Source organism: Pristiophorus japonicus, chromosome 14 (genome assembly GCF_044704955.1).
Source record: "Pristiophorus japonicus isolate sPriJap1 chromosome 14, sPriJap1.hap1, whole genome shotgun sequence".
Lineage (NCBI taxonomy): Eukaryota > Metazoa > Chordata > Chondrichthyes > Pristiophoridae > Pristiophorus > Pristiophorus japonicus.
The window spans coordinates 25,716,546-25,731,655 of record NC_091990.1 but is presented as its reverse complement, the minus strand read 5'-3'; the positions used below and the strand labels follow the sequence as shown (position 1 = coordinate 25,731,655).

At 45.5% G+C, this 15,110-nt stretch overlaps 1 protein-coding gene across 4 annotated transcripts in view; it reads right to left on the bottom strand.

Moving 5' to 3' along the window:
• LOC139279788 (connector enhancer of kinase suppressor of ras 1-like) overlaps window positions 1-15,110 on the bottom strand; it is a 157,422-nt gene that overhangs the window by 13,785 nt on the left and 128,527 nt on the right. For all 4 annotated transcript variants that reach the window (XM_070899006.1, XM_070899003.1, XM_070899005.1 and 1 more), the window contains 5 exons: window positions 11,157-11,329; window positions 9,438-9,511; window positions 8,486-8,557; window positions 8,147-8,217; window positions 4,128-4,207 (listed from right to left, as the gene is read on the bottom strand). In XM_070899006.1, coding sequence (XP_070755107.1) covers window positions 4,128-4,207; window positions 8,147-8,217; window positions 8,486-8,557; window positions 9,438-9,511; window positions 11,157-11,329 — 470 coding nt within the window. The remainder of the gene's footprint in view (window positions 1-4,127; window positions 4,208-8,146; window positions 8,218-8,485; window positions 8,558-9,437; window positions 9,512-11,156; window positions 11,330-15,110) is intronic.

Sequence of the window (15,110 nt, the reverse complement as noted above, 5' to 3'; positions counted from 1 at the left end):
TGACAGCATGGGGAGGAGGGGTTTTATCACAACCAGGGGACATCCCATAAAACACCAGCTGAGAATAGAAGCTCTCTTAGCAGCCAGTAATAAACCAAAACGGATAGCGGTCATTAAAATTAAAGCCCACCAAAGGGAACCGGGCCGAACCAGTCCAGATTGGCTGAGTCACCAGGGAAATCAAGCTGTGGACTTGGCTGCACAAGAGAAGTGTAAGGAAGCCTCAGTCAGCGCCGCTGGGGTCCGAGACGAACAGATAAGTATCGAGAAACTACACCAGGACACTTCTGAGGACAAAGCAGGGCGCAACGCAAGGAAAGGATAACGTTTGGAGATGAAACGACAAGGTAATGGCGCCTGAATGCATACAGAATATCTTATTGGAGTTGCACCATGGCCTGTCCCATTCGGGATGAGAGGCCATGACCGGGAGTCTTGGAAGAGATTGGTGGTGGAAGGGGATGGGGAGAGATATTGCCAAACATTGCCATCGATGCGTTACGTGCGCACAATATAATCTAGGCAGGCCCATTAAAATTAAAATGGGACACCAGCCCCGTCCACGGGGGCCATGGGAACATTTACAAATTGATTTCACAGGTCCTTTGCCCCCATCCCATGGAAAAAGATATTGCCTCGTGATTATAGATCAATTTACCCGGTGGGTGGAAGCTTTCCCCACTCGTGATTGCACTGCCTCAACGGTGGCAAGGATATTGACCAAGCAGGTGATTCCCCAATGGGGAGTGCCTCTTCAGATAGATTCCGACCAAGACACCCACTTCACCGGGAAGATTGTAAAAACAATATGCCAGCTGATGGGCATAAAACAAAAATTCCACATCCCCTACCACCCACAGAGTTCTGGAATGGTAGAACGCATGAACCGTACCCTTAAGAACACCCTGGCCAAGGCCATGCAAACGTCAGGAAGAACGTGGACAGAAGTATTACCTATTATGTTAATGAAGTTAAGAGCCATGGTAAACCGGACAAACCCCTTATGAACTAATGACAGGAAGGGCGATGCAATTACCAGAAAGCATCATAACAGGTGGGGCTGACGTAGGCCCATTAAAAGACAAAATTAAACAGTATGTTTTGGAACTAAGCACTCAACTCAAAGGGATGCGTAAATTAGTAAGAGACAATCAGGAAGAGAGAGATGCTCAAAGAGCTTGAAAGGCTCCCTGACGTCCCGATGGCTGGACGTCGCGCCATGGTAAAAATATTACCTGAAAAACCAGGGTTTGCACCAAAATGGAATGGCCCATATGAGGTCATAATCAGTGGAGACACCTGTGCCTGTCTGGACATAAGAGGGAAGAGTGTATGGAAACATTGGACCCAGTTGAAATTGTACAAAGAAACTAATGAGTGAACATAAGACATATGATTCACGATAATGTAACCAGGATACTTGTTTATGCACCCCGAACAGGTGACGTACTGCAAGCAAGTCCAAATTACGGCTACTGCTAATGTGTATTGTATTGTTTGAGCGTAACAAACATGTCTAAGAAAGCGTATATAATTGCATTACTCTATGTTGTCACGGTTGTAAAGCTAATAGGATTAGAAGATAACTTGTTTTTCAAGACCCATATACGTTTACATGGCAATCGAATCGTGTGTTTCCCACTAGCCCAATCAGTAGGGGCCCTCGTCGTGGCCACCCCTGGGTGGACCCCCCGTGACTTGTATACGGCGGATACCTCGGACGCACCCCGTGAGGGACAAACGGGCGAATATAGAAGGGGTATACAGGGAAGATGCGTGGAATTAATAAATCCCACAGATCCTGTGTGCAGGGGGTCCCGGGGAAAGGACGAAACGGTATGCTCAGACAATGCAAGCTACCCGCTTTGCTTCTCGGGGCAAGGATGGGAGTGTGTATATGCCCTGGTCCCCGAGAACGCCACCTGTGTGCAGACGCAGTGTGCCGTCAGCACTGTCGAGTGCATAGAGGCCAGTTTACTTGCACCTGTAACGAGCAAAGATGCCTGAACGTGACCGCAGGGAGGCAAGTTATCTGCGGTCAGTGCAACGGAACTCATGTCAGCTCAGAAACATGGGCATACCCGTTTGATGCTTACCAATTGGTAGGATCGGGCTCAAATTCAAGGGAACCGAGTAATTGGTGGTATAAGCAGTTCACGAGTGTTAGCAACACCGACGTAAAGTGTTATAGAGCTAAGGAAGGATTCGTGTTCCTCCTCAACGGCACCTTCAAGACCGCAACACTGACCCTCCCGGTCTTCTTTGCAGTAGGAACTATAGGACCACTCACTGTTCCATGCCCCCAAAGGGGGCATACCCGGAGAAGGATAGTAACACGGGCCATCAGCAAGGAGTTCTGTGCCGATTGGGAGGATCCCATCACGCTGGGATCATCACTCGGCCACGGGTTCCTTGGGGCCGTCTGTGGGGGGGGGATCAGCGGGGGTAATTAGTGCCAAAAATAGGAACTATCTTATTTGTGGATTAACCATTCTGGGAAACAGCACATCTAAGGGATTGGATGTCATCAACCGGGAGCTGTCTGAATTAAGATTGTATACGCAGCAGACCCGTTATGCCGTAGATTATCAGTTAGCCCAACAGGGGGGAGTATGCACAATAATAGTATAACGCATGCTACGGATGAATCATACAATATCACCCAAGCCATTGTTGCCATAAGAAAGCAGCTTGACTGGCTATTAGGGGAATCCTGGGGGTCCTATTTAACGCATTGAGTAGTTATTCTTGTTGTAATAATAATTACTTGTTGCTTGATTATCGGACGTTTTAATATCTGCTGTAAAGTCATGATGGCCCAAATAGTGCCGGTTGCCAGCGTGATCACCGGAAAAGACCATCTGATGGGAACACCCGGAGACACAGAGGAAGACGGAGCGGACGACGCAGGCACAGACCACTACCTATGAAGGGTAGGCTAGAGCTACAGGCAAGGCAGGGAAGTAACTTGCCTCGAAGGTGGGCACTGAGCCACCTTCATTGTGGCCATCTGGATTTCGTGAATATCCTCCAGGACCAACAGGGGGAACTGTTGGAGTGGATTTTCGGACATAGCAAAGCATGATGGGGTAAGCCAACTATCTGCCTTTCCACTAAATGAACTTTGTACCAAGAAGCCTATCTGCTGTCCCTGATATGAACTCTGCAGCAACAAGTGACTCCTGGCCAGGTGCAGGCCACTGTTTCATAGAAAGCTTTGCAACAGAATAACTAACCACAAAAAGAAGATACAGAGGAAGGGCCCCCAAACTCGCACCATGCTATCAGGTTTCACTAGGACTAAAAAGTTGCATGTAAATGAATTGCATTGCCATATGGATTGATTGATTGGTTGTATGTAAATGAATTTAAATGATTGTATTCCGCCCCCTGTAAACTGCTTATAACCCCGCGGCACAAGGCACTCGGGGAGAAGGTGCTCGCAGATCGTGGGATCTCAACTCTTCTCCCAGAGCTCTGTTAGCAATAAAGTTGTCTCTCTTACTTTACTAGAGTCTATGTGAATTTATTTTCATTAACACCTGCTTTCCACAATAATCTCTCCTTTCCACAGCACCCTCCAATAATTATCCACAAAGCATTGGGTGAGCAGTCAGCCAGGGTTTCTGCTCCTTACTAGTATCCATTGACTAATGCTGGGATATCCCCATGTGCAGACATCAGGCAAGGACAGGATATTAGGCCCGTGGTTGAATATCCTCTCAACACTCACTGTCTATGCTCACACATGAAGATGGGTGAGGTCTTGGCGAGCAGTTGGTATCCCCAGAAAGGAATCAGCCCCTTCAGGAGAAGAGGGGGAAACTGGGGGAAAGGGGAAGAAAACCATGATGTGCCGGCAAGCCAGATTAGTACGAAGCTGGATTTCATACTGCAGAGAGTGGATTATATTGGATTCTACACATTTAAAGCAGGTGTTTCTGCGGGACAGTTCTGGCCTGCAGCTCGGTGCCCCCACAACAGCTCTCCTCCCCAGTACCCCTTACACTCGTTGCCAGGTTACTGCACCAGCCATTACAAGTTCTGGCCCCCTCCCAGTTTTTTCTAAAAACCTGTTGACTGTTTTTATTTTGCCTGTTCTCTTTTCATTCCAACTCTGTACTTACGATATAGGATTTAGATCGGGGAGCACAAGGCATTTCTGGAGAATCGTCACCTTCTTCGGTCTCCGTCTCACTCCAGCAGTCTGCAGTGGGACAGTATTCGGTTTTAACAGAAGCAAAGTGGAACACAGAACAGCATTATGTCACATTTTAAATAAAAACTTGGGCTACAGCTGCAATCAACATCGATGGTATTATATCCCCCTCCAGTGGCAGGAATATGTATTACTGCAAAGAAAATACATTTTAACCCCACTCCCCATGGGAACATTAATCCTGATCCAAATCTACCTAAAATAAAAGTAAGATCGACTCAAAAATGTCCAACCGGCCTTGATGGCTTAGGGAGTATATTCAATGAGTAGGTGACCAGGTTTGACCAGGTAGGTGCTGAATTAGCTGATCGCAACTGGAGCAGTTGCTGTTTTGCCTGATGCTGTTGCATCAGGCAAAGACAGGATTTGGTTAAGCTGTGATGCCTTCCCCAGTCCAATAGGCTCCCAACGCTCACTGTTTTGGCTCACATATGAAGAATGGTCACTTGAGTGAGGTACTGGAGTGTGCGCAATACCTGTGGAACCTATATTCCATGAGCGTTAGTATCTTCAGGAGAGAAGGGGAAGAAAACTACAAAAAGGAATTGGTATCCTATGAATTAAATGAAAATGTAATGTTCTTGATTTTGAGGAGAACACAGTCTGCAGATCTACACCTGCTGTGTCACGTCATACTGCATGATTAAGCACATCTAGAAAAGATCTCCAGTTTCACCATGGCTCAGTGGGTAGCACACTCACATCTGAATTCGAAAGTCATGGGCTCAACCCTACTCCAGAGATTTGAGCACTTAATCTAGGTTGACACTCCAGTGCAGTACTGAGGGAGTGGTACACAGTCGGAGGTACCATCTTTCAGGTGAGAAATTAAGCAGAGGCCCCATCTGCCCTCTCAGATGAATATTAAAATCCCATTGCACTATTTGTACTCTGGCCAACATTCTTCCCATAACCCAACACCGCCAAAAAGCAGATTATCTGTTTATGGGACTCGGGGACGTTTTACTACATTAAAGGTGCTATATAAATGCAAGTTGTAATGCGCAAATTGACTAGCATTTACCTACATAACAGTGATTGCCCTTAAATAGTAATCCATTGGTTGTAAAATGCTTTGGAATGTCCAGCGGCAATGTTCCCCGTGCAGCTAACTGGACCTCCTGCGCAACTGGATTGCTGGTTTTTCAATGCGAAAAACCGAGCATGTGCGGTATTTTGAATGGGTCATGCAACACTTTAAAAGGGGCTACGCACCCTAAAAAAGTTAACGGGAACATTGTCCAACGGTACTATATAAATGCAAGTTCTTTCAATATTCTTTCCTTGCTTCCTAATGCAATTTCCTTCTCTGCTGAAAGAAGTGCTGATTCTTGCTAGGTACAGTCCACAGGCAGTCTTCACATCTGCGGATGGAGGCTTCACAGCCAATCACAGCCCTCTCACCCCTGACAGCCACACATGGATCTTCCAGAAGGGATCACTGGACAGGAACAGAAGTACCCAGCAGATTGGAAAACTGCAAATGTATTGCCCCTATTTAAAAAAGGTGGCAGACAAAAAGTGGGAAACTATAGACCAGTTAGCCTAACATCTGTGGTTGGGAAAATGGAGGAGTCCATTATTAACTAAGCAGTAGCAGGACACTTGGAAAAGCAAAATTCAGTCAGGCAGAGTCGGGATGGATTTATGAAGGGGAAGTCATGTTTGACAAATTTGCTGGAATTCTTTGAGGATGTAACGAACAGGGTGGATAAAGGGGAACCAGTGGAATGTGGTGTATTTGGACTTCCAGAAGGCATTTGACAAGGTGCCACATAAAAGATTACTGCACAAGATAAAAGTTGGGAGTAATGTATTAGCATGGATAGAGGATTGGCTAACAGAGAACAGAGAGTCGGGATAAATGGTTAATTCTCTGGTTGACAACCAGTAACTAGTGGGGTGTCGCAGGGATCAGTGTTGGGACCCCAACTATTTATAATCTATATTAACGACTTGGAAGAAGGGACTGAGTGTAACGTAGCCAAGTTTGCTGACGGTACAAAGATGGGAGGAAAAGCAATGAGTAAGGAGGACACAAAAAATCTGCAAAAGGACATAGACAGGCTAAGTGAGTGAGCAAAAATTTGGCAGATGGAGTATAATGTTGGAAAGTGTGAGGTAATGCACTTTGGCAGAAAAAATCAAAGAGCAAGTTATTATTTAAATGGAGAAAGATTGCAAAGTGCCGCAGTACAGCGGGACCTGGGGGTACTTGTGCATGAAACACAAAAGGATAGTATGCAGGTACAGCAAGTTATTAGGAAAGCCAATGATATCTTGGCCTTTAATTCAAAGGGGATAAAGTATAAAAGCAGGGAAGTCTTACTACAGCTATATAAGGTATTGGTAAGGCCACACCTGGAATACTGCGTGCAGTTTTGGTTTCCATATTTACGAAAGGATATACTTGCTGAATGGTGGAGCAGGCTCGAGGGGCTAGATGGCCTACTCCTGTTCCTAATTCTTATGTTCTTATGTTCTTATATGTTCTTGGAGGCAGTTCAGAGAAGGTTCACTAGGTTGATTCCGGGGATGAGGGAGTTGACTTATGAGGAAAGGTTGAGTAGGTTGGGCCTCTACTCACTGGAATTCAGCAGAATAAGAGGTCATCTTATCAAGACGTATAAGATTATGAGGGGGCTTGACAAGGTGGATGCAGAGAGGATGTTTCCACTGATGGGGGAGACTTGAACTAGAGGGCACGATCTTAGAATAAGGGGCTGCCCATTTAAAACAGAGATGAAGAGAAATTTCTTTTCTGAGGGTTGTGAATCTGGAAATCGCTGCCTCAGCTGTGGAAGCCGGGACATTTAATAAATTTAAGACAGAAATAGACGGTTTCTTAAATCGATAAGGGGTTATGGGGAGCGGGTGGGGAAGTGGAGCCGAGTCCATGATCAGATTACCCATGATCTTATTGAATGGTGGAGCAGTCTCGAGGGGCCGTATGGCCTACTCCTGTTCCTATTTCTTATGTACTAGCCTTTCCCCTCCCCACCCCCATCCCTAATACAAAGACACTAAGGCTAATTGCAGCACCTATTTTGAGATCAGTGAACTTAGCACAGACTGGTAATGGAACCTGGGATCTCGTGCTCTATGTTTCAGTACCAAACAGGGAAGTGCTGTTACCCACAGAGGCAGAAGGGGAGCTCACACTGCATTCAGGACAGACTAGCAATGCCACTGTTTATAAGGTGCAATCGGAATATTTGTAATTGAACTGGCTCATCATACTCACTCAGAGGTGAACCCCAGCACATTATCAATTATAAATTCAATTAGGTTGCTTTTTCCAAAAGGTACTTGGTCCTCAGATGGAGCAGTATCTGAGTGCTTCAGTGAAGGGTGTGCAGCAGGTGCCTGGCCCTGGTTCCTGCAGCATGCAATGCCTCACACACTATGGTCAGAATTTTCTCAATGGAGACGGGCGGGAGAGGGGAAAGAGGAGCGGGGCTGGCCACCTGAGGATCATGACCGACCTCCTCATCATCGTGGAGGCTGGGGTGGGGAGGGACCTGGGAAGTTGATCGAAGGTCTCCTGGAGGGAGCGGCGTGTATGGTCGGGACCCGAGAGATATAAAGCCACTTACTCCTCTGTTTAACTGCCGGGTTTCACGAATTGTGTGAAACCCGTCCACAGGCAGTTAAACACAAAATGCAGGGGAAAATAGAGACTTCCAGCCTCATTAGAATATTTAAACTGAGGTAACCCGCCCCTCCGCAAAACAGGAAGTGGGCGAGTTGGAGGCGGGAACACGGTCAGGTATCCCGTTTATAACACTCTAACTGTCCCTATGTTCCAACCCACCACCTCTTTCTCACCCTCACCCCCTCCCCCCGTCTTTTAGGGGAAAATTCCAGCCTATAATTCAAAGTTGGAGCAGGAGGTTTCTGGAACTTGTTCTGCCCCGAGCTTCTTACCTTCCTCTTTGTTTTCAGAGGATTTCTCGGTTTTGTATTTTTGGATGGCACTGATGAGGCTGTTAATCCATCTACAGAACAAGAAGAGAGTCAGAACCAGAGACACCGCAGACTGCACTGAGCAACAAGGGCAATCCCTCACATCAAGGAACAAAAACTCCTGGTTACTTTACATCACTCTCCAGGAGAGAGAACCAGAGAGCAGTTATTAATAAAACACTCAATGCAGTTTTTTTAATATTAGGAGTATGCAGGAATACCACTGCGGTTGTTTCAGGGCCTTGAGCCAATATCCTGTGTACAGTTTAAGGGGAAACCTATAAATGAGCAGCTACTTACTTCCTCATTTCATCCACATTGTCTGCTGAAAAGACAAAGGACTTGTATTTCCGGTGACAAAGCTGGAACACACTGAAGAGAGCGAGAAGACAGAGTGAATAGAGGGTAAAACACATTGAATCATTCCCTCTCCTTTACCCCCAGGTGCCAGATGCCTCGCGCGTCTCAGCCCAGTGACCTTCCTTTGCATGAGTCTAGACACGGTGCAGAGGAGATTGACCAGAATCATCCCAGAAATGAGGGACTTCAGTTATGTGGTGCGACCAGAGGAGGTTAAAGGGAGATTTAATAGAGGTGTTCAAAATTACGATGGGTTTTGATAAAAGAGTAAATAGGGAGAAACTTTCCACTGGCAGGAGCATCAGTAAAAAGAGGACACAGATTTAAGATAATTGGAAAAAAAAATCTGGAGGCAAAATGAGAAGAATTTTTTTATGCAGCAAGGTTATAATGATCTGAAATGCACTGCCCTTTTGCTGATTCAATAGTAATTTTCAAAAGTGAATTGGATATGTATTTGAAAAGGAGAAATTTGCAGGGCTATGGAGGAAGATCAAAAGAGTTGGAGTAATTGGATAACTTTCAAAGAGTCAGCACAGGCCAAATGGCCTCTTTCTGTGCTATAAGACTCTCTGATGTCCACATACTTACACACTCTGTCCAGCAGGAGGCACTGCATGTAGTAGTTAGTCCCTCTTGTTGCTCTGTTTTCAGAGGTTTTTGGTACCCACCCCTCTCCCGCCCGAAAGTCATTCTGTTGCCCTTTTCCGTCTCTCCTAAGTCACCTACCAACTGTGGCCAAGACAACAGTCAGGCAGCCTGCTACCAGAACAACTCTGAACTGGCACCAGTGGTGGGGGAGCATTAACCCTCTCACCCATTGGACAGCACCTCCCACAGCTCATATTTGGTGACATACTCAATATGAAAGGGTGGGGTTTCAGATACTTACAATTTTCTCTTGTGCTCCCCAGCTGCCTCCACAGAGTATGACAACAATTTGATTAACCCTTCGGCTTTCTCATCCTATCAGGAACCACAAACAAGTTATTCAGCAACAGAAATTCGCACAGGCACAGATCTGTTACATCCGCTTTCTTTTCAGTTACAGTTCAGACAACAGTCCCTTCCACCTGATCTTTTTAACATGCATCATCTTAACTTCTCACCCCCGCTGCCAGAACAAAGACTGTTCTCCAATCCAATCAAAACATTCCCTCCATTCCTCCCACTCCCCGCCCCATGTTCCAGCCAAAATATTCACTCTTGCCCCATAACAGCTAATTGAATGTAACCCTCATAATCCAGACAGTTCTAGTCTCAGATATAGCCAGTCAGTGAATAAAGGGAGGAAAAAAAACAGGAGGGCAAAACACACCCCAGTCAGGATATCAAGAAACTCAGGTGGCAACGGTATAGAGTACCGAACCATAAACAGTGCCAGTGTACGAGACAGTTCCAGTCTCAGATGTAGCTACTGTCCGCAGTGATCTCATGACCCCAGTCATGCCGTGAGGGAGATACTGAGTGGAGGCCGAGAGGTAGTCAGAGGATCAGCTGCCCTGGGCCACTTCCACTAGGCCGTGGGTACACTGGGAACCATCACCAGCCACACTGACCATTGAGGCTCACAAGGGAGATGCTAAAAGTGATCAGCTGCAGCTACATTGTTACATTCACTAATTAGTGTTTTTTTTAATCTCTCTTTATTAATTTTACCCCAGAATCACTCCCTCCCAAAATGATGATCGAGAGGAGATTTTCAGGGTGACAACCCCACCACAGTATAAACACAGCTTCATCCAGAGCCTCCCACAGCCTGCAGATACAGTCTTGTTCACAGTCCCAGTTGCTGTAGATTTGAACACACAGGCTCAGAGGGCCCCTGCAGTGATCTGGGTTTAGTAAGAAGTCCAATTAAACAGAGATACATCCTGAACTGAACCAGGTCCACTCCGCCAACAAGATGTTCCTTTAAACGGACAGCAGCAGTGTGCAGGTCACAGCTGTAGTATGTAGGACCGGAGGTTAGAGGGGCAGCTTCTGGCATGATGGGCTCGATTGTAACTTCTGGGTGAATCACGTGCCACACGGAGTGGCAGAAGAGGGGCTCGGCTGAATTTAATGGCAGGGTTTCATTAATGTGGCTTGCCGACTTCCTGATCAAAAAGTCCAGAAATCTGGAATGAAGCAGTTGACTGGCTGTTACAATCGAATGGCAAAGCGGCCAGTGCTAGGGACTGGCAAGAATGGTCCCTGGCACAAGGTAAGTGTAGCAGGAGGGGAATCGCGATCGGGGGGCGCAGGAGCGGCAGTTGGGTATGGAGCAGAGGAAGCCCAAGGTTTCCTTCTGAGGCCTCGATGAGCAATTTTTAAAAACGTACCTCGTTGGGACTCTTCTGACCCTAACTGCTGCTCCATGTATCGTTTTCCTGGCTGGGAAGCCATCATTGCTCCCCTGCTCAGGCCTTGGGTTAGAATCTCAGATCAGGCCTCAGTGACATGATCGGAGCCCAATCTGAAAATTGAAAGGGGTCCCGCCTGGCTTGGAACAGACGTCCTTGCCGCCTGTAATTTAATTTCGGAATCTCTCTCCACCAGTCCCAGCACATGACAGATGGGGCCTGCAGGGAGCCCCTCCCCCACCAGCTTTGTGTTCTCGCACACTCACGTTCTCACTGTTGTACCAGTACAGAGTAGGCCCCTTCAGCACAAACCAGCAACGCTTCCATTTCTGCGACATGAATCTAGAATGTTCTTTCTTCTTCCAGAGCCAGCCATAACACTCGCCTAAACCGAGGTCCCTACACGATATCCGTCTACGGCTCAGCGCAGTCGCTACCCCTGTCGCAAAGAAAAAATACAACATCATAAACATCCCCAGGAGATTAACCTAATGGATGGGACTTCATCTCCACATGAACTGTGCAGTGGTCACTCCTACCAATACTGTTAAGGACAGGTACAGCTGCGACAGGTAGATTGGTGAGGACAAGGTGAAGTAGATTTTTCCCTCATATTGGTTCTGCCACCACCTGCCGCAAGCTCAGTCGAGCAGCAATGTCCTTCAGGACTCAGTTAGCTCAGTCAGTAGTGGTGCTATCAAGCCACTCTTCGTGATGAACATTTGAAATTAAAAGTAGGACTTCGAGGGTAATAATCTGGATTATTGCCCAAGCCACGTGCAAATTGCCATAGAAGCAGACAGATCAGAAGAATTAACATGTGGCTAAAGGGCTGGTGTGGGAAGGGGGGTTCTTTTTCATGGGACACTGGCACCAGTTTTGGGACAGGAAGGAGCTGTACCAATGGGACAGGCTCCACCTGAACCGGAATGGGACCAGTGTACTAGCGGAGGTGACAAAGGCTTTAAACTAGTAAGAAGGGGGGCGGGGTGGGGGCAGGATCTACAAAAAACTTAGCAGCCTAAATATAAACAAAACAGGAAACGAGCACACAGGAAAGAATAAAGGGAGCACATTGATGGCAAGGCAGCAAATAGAGTAATAGTACAGAAGTCTAAAAAGATGATTAAACATATAGGGAGAGTAAATCCTATTAAAAATGAGTTAAACTGTTTATAGCAATGCACACAGTGTCCGTATTAAAACAGGGGAGCTCGAGGCAATCATGCGTTTCAAGGAACCAGACATCATAGGGATTACTGAGACATAGCTACAGAAAAATCAGGACTGGGAATTAAACATTGTAGGGTATAACATATTTAGAAAAGATAGAGAGGGGAAAAGGGGGATGTGGAGTAGCTGTACTTATTAGGGATAACATAATAGCTGTACAAAAAAGGGACACAGCCATCAGCAAGACAAAAATAGAATCCATATGGATAGAGATAAAAGATAATAAAGGATCAATCACACTAATAGTAGTAGTCTACAGTCCACCTAATAGTGGAAGGGAGGTTGATGAAGAAATATGCAGACAAATTAGGGAAATGAGTAAAAAACATAGAATAATCATCTTGGGGGATTTCAATTACCCCAATATTAATTGGACAAAAGAAGTAGTAATGGGGATAAAGGAAAGGAGCTCCTATAATGTAAACAGGACTTCTTTCTAACCCAATATGTAAAAAGCCCAACAAGGGAGGATTCACTATTAGATCCAGTAATGGGGAATGAACTAGAGCAGATAAGAGAAGTAAAAGTAGGGAAACATATAGGCAATAGTGACCATAATATAATATGCTTGTATTCACTGGAGTTCAGAAGAATGAGAGGTGATCTCATAGAAACGTTTAAAATTCTGAAGGGTTTAGACAGGTTAGATGCAGGAAGAATGTTCCCAATGTTGGGGAAGTCCAGAACCAGGGGTCACAGTCTAAGGATAAGGGGTAAGCCATTTAGGACCGAGATGAGGAGAAACTTCTTCACCCAGAGAGTGGTGAACCTGTGGAATTCTCGACCACAGAAAGTTGTTGAGGCCAATTCACTAAATATATTCAAAAAGGAGTTAGATGTAGTCCTTACTACTAGGGGGATCAAGGGCTATGGCGAGAAAGCAGGAATGGGGTACTGAAGTTGCATGTTCAGCCATGAACTCATTGAATGGCGGTGCAGGCTCGAAGGGCCGAATGGCCTACTCCTGCACCTATTTTCTATGCTCCTATGATAATGGAGAAGGACATAAGTGACAAAAACCAGGTTAATAGATTGGAGAAAAGCTGATTTTGAGGGGTTGCAAATTGAACTTGGGAAGATAAAATGGGCGTTCATCAGAGTGCAGAAAAAATATATTCTGCTAAAAGGAAAGAATAAATTAAACACTAATGAGACTCCATGGATGAAGATATAAAGAAACAATTGTGGGTAAGGAAAGAGGCATACATTAAGTACATAGACAGCAGAGGAGTGCATGATGAGAGAATACGAAGGGATTAGAAGAGAAAAGTCAAAAAACAATTAGAAAGGCAAAGAGGAACTATGAAATTAATTTATTAAAGAACATAAAACAAAATAGTAAAATATTTTACAGGCACTGGCAAATCAATTTAAAAAAAGATGGGAATAGGGTCATTAAGGAATAGACAGGACAATATCACAGGTAATGACAGGGAGAATACAGAAATATTGAATCCTTATTTACAAGGATGATACCAGACATGTGAGGATATACATATCTGGAAAGGATGAACAGGTTGAAATAAGACTGAGGGGTGACCTAATTGAGGTCTTTAAAATTATGAAAGGTTTTGATAAAGTGGATAGAGAGAGAATGTTTCCACTTTTGGGGAAGAGCATAACTAGAGGCCATCAATATAAGATAGTAACCAAGAAATTCAATAGGGAATTCAGAAGAATCTCCTTTACCCCAAAAATGGTGAGAATGTGGAACTCGCTGTCACAGGGAATGGTTGAAGTGAATAGTATAGATGCATTTAAGGAGAGGCATATGAGGGAGAAGGGAATAGAGGGTTACGCTGATAGATTTAGATGAGGAAAGACAGGAGGATGCTCAAGTATAGCATAAACGCCGGCATGGACTGGTTGGGCTGAATGGCCTGTGTCTGTGCCATATATCCTATGTAATCTTATGTAAGTTCCCCATCCAGAGTACCTACTATGCCCTTGCTACCCTTAGTGCTTCTTCCAAATGGTGTTCAACATGGAGGAGTATTGATTCATCAGCTGAGGGAGGGCAATAGGTAATAATCAGAAGGAGATATCCTTGGCCGTGTTTGACCTGATGTCATGAGATTTCATGGGGTACGGAGTCAAAATTGAGGACTCCCAGGGCCACTTTATTCTGACTGTACTACTGTGCTGGGACAGGCCATACCAGGGTGATGAAGGAGCCAGGGACATTGGTTGATAGATGTGATTCTGTGAATATGATGATGTCAGGTCGTTGCTTGACTAGTCTGTGGGATAGTTCTCCCAACTTTGGCACAAGTCCCCAGATATTAGTGAGGTGGACTTTTCAGGGTCGACTGGGCTGGGTGTGCCGTTGTCGTGTCCAAACCAACGCCTAGGTGGTAGCTGAGTGGTCATCCGGTTTTATACTTCTTTGTAGCAGTTTGAAGAAAGACTTACATTTATATAGCGCCTTTCACGACCACCAGACATCTCAAAGCACTTTACAGCCAATGAAGTACTTTTGAAGTGTAGTCACTGTTGTAATGTGGGAGATGTGGCATCCAATTTGCCCATAGCAAGCTCCCACAAACAGCAATGTGATAATGACCAGATAATCTGTTTTTATTTGTTGATTCAGGGATAAATATTGGCTAGGACAATACAACTGAGTGGCTTGCTAGGCCATTTCAGAGGGGGCTTAAGAGCCAGCCACACCTACGTGGGCTGCAGTGGCTCCCTGCCTGGAATCACCTACAGACTAGACCGGGTAAGGATGGCAGGTTTGTTTTCCTAAAGTACGTTAGTGAACCAGTTGTGTTTTTACAACAATCTGATAGCCTGAGGAAAAAAGAGTGTTTGAAGACCAGGTTCTCAAAACTGCCACCAAGCTCATGGTCTGCAGGGCTGTAGTAATACCAGAGACATGGACCATGTACAGTAGACACCTCAAGTGGCTGGAGAAATACCGCCAAGGATATCTCCGTAATATCCTACAAATCCCCTGGGAGGACAGGCGTACCAACATTAGCGTC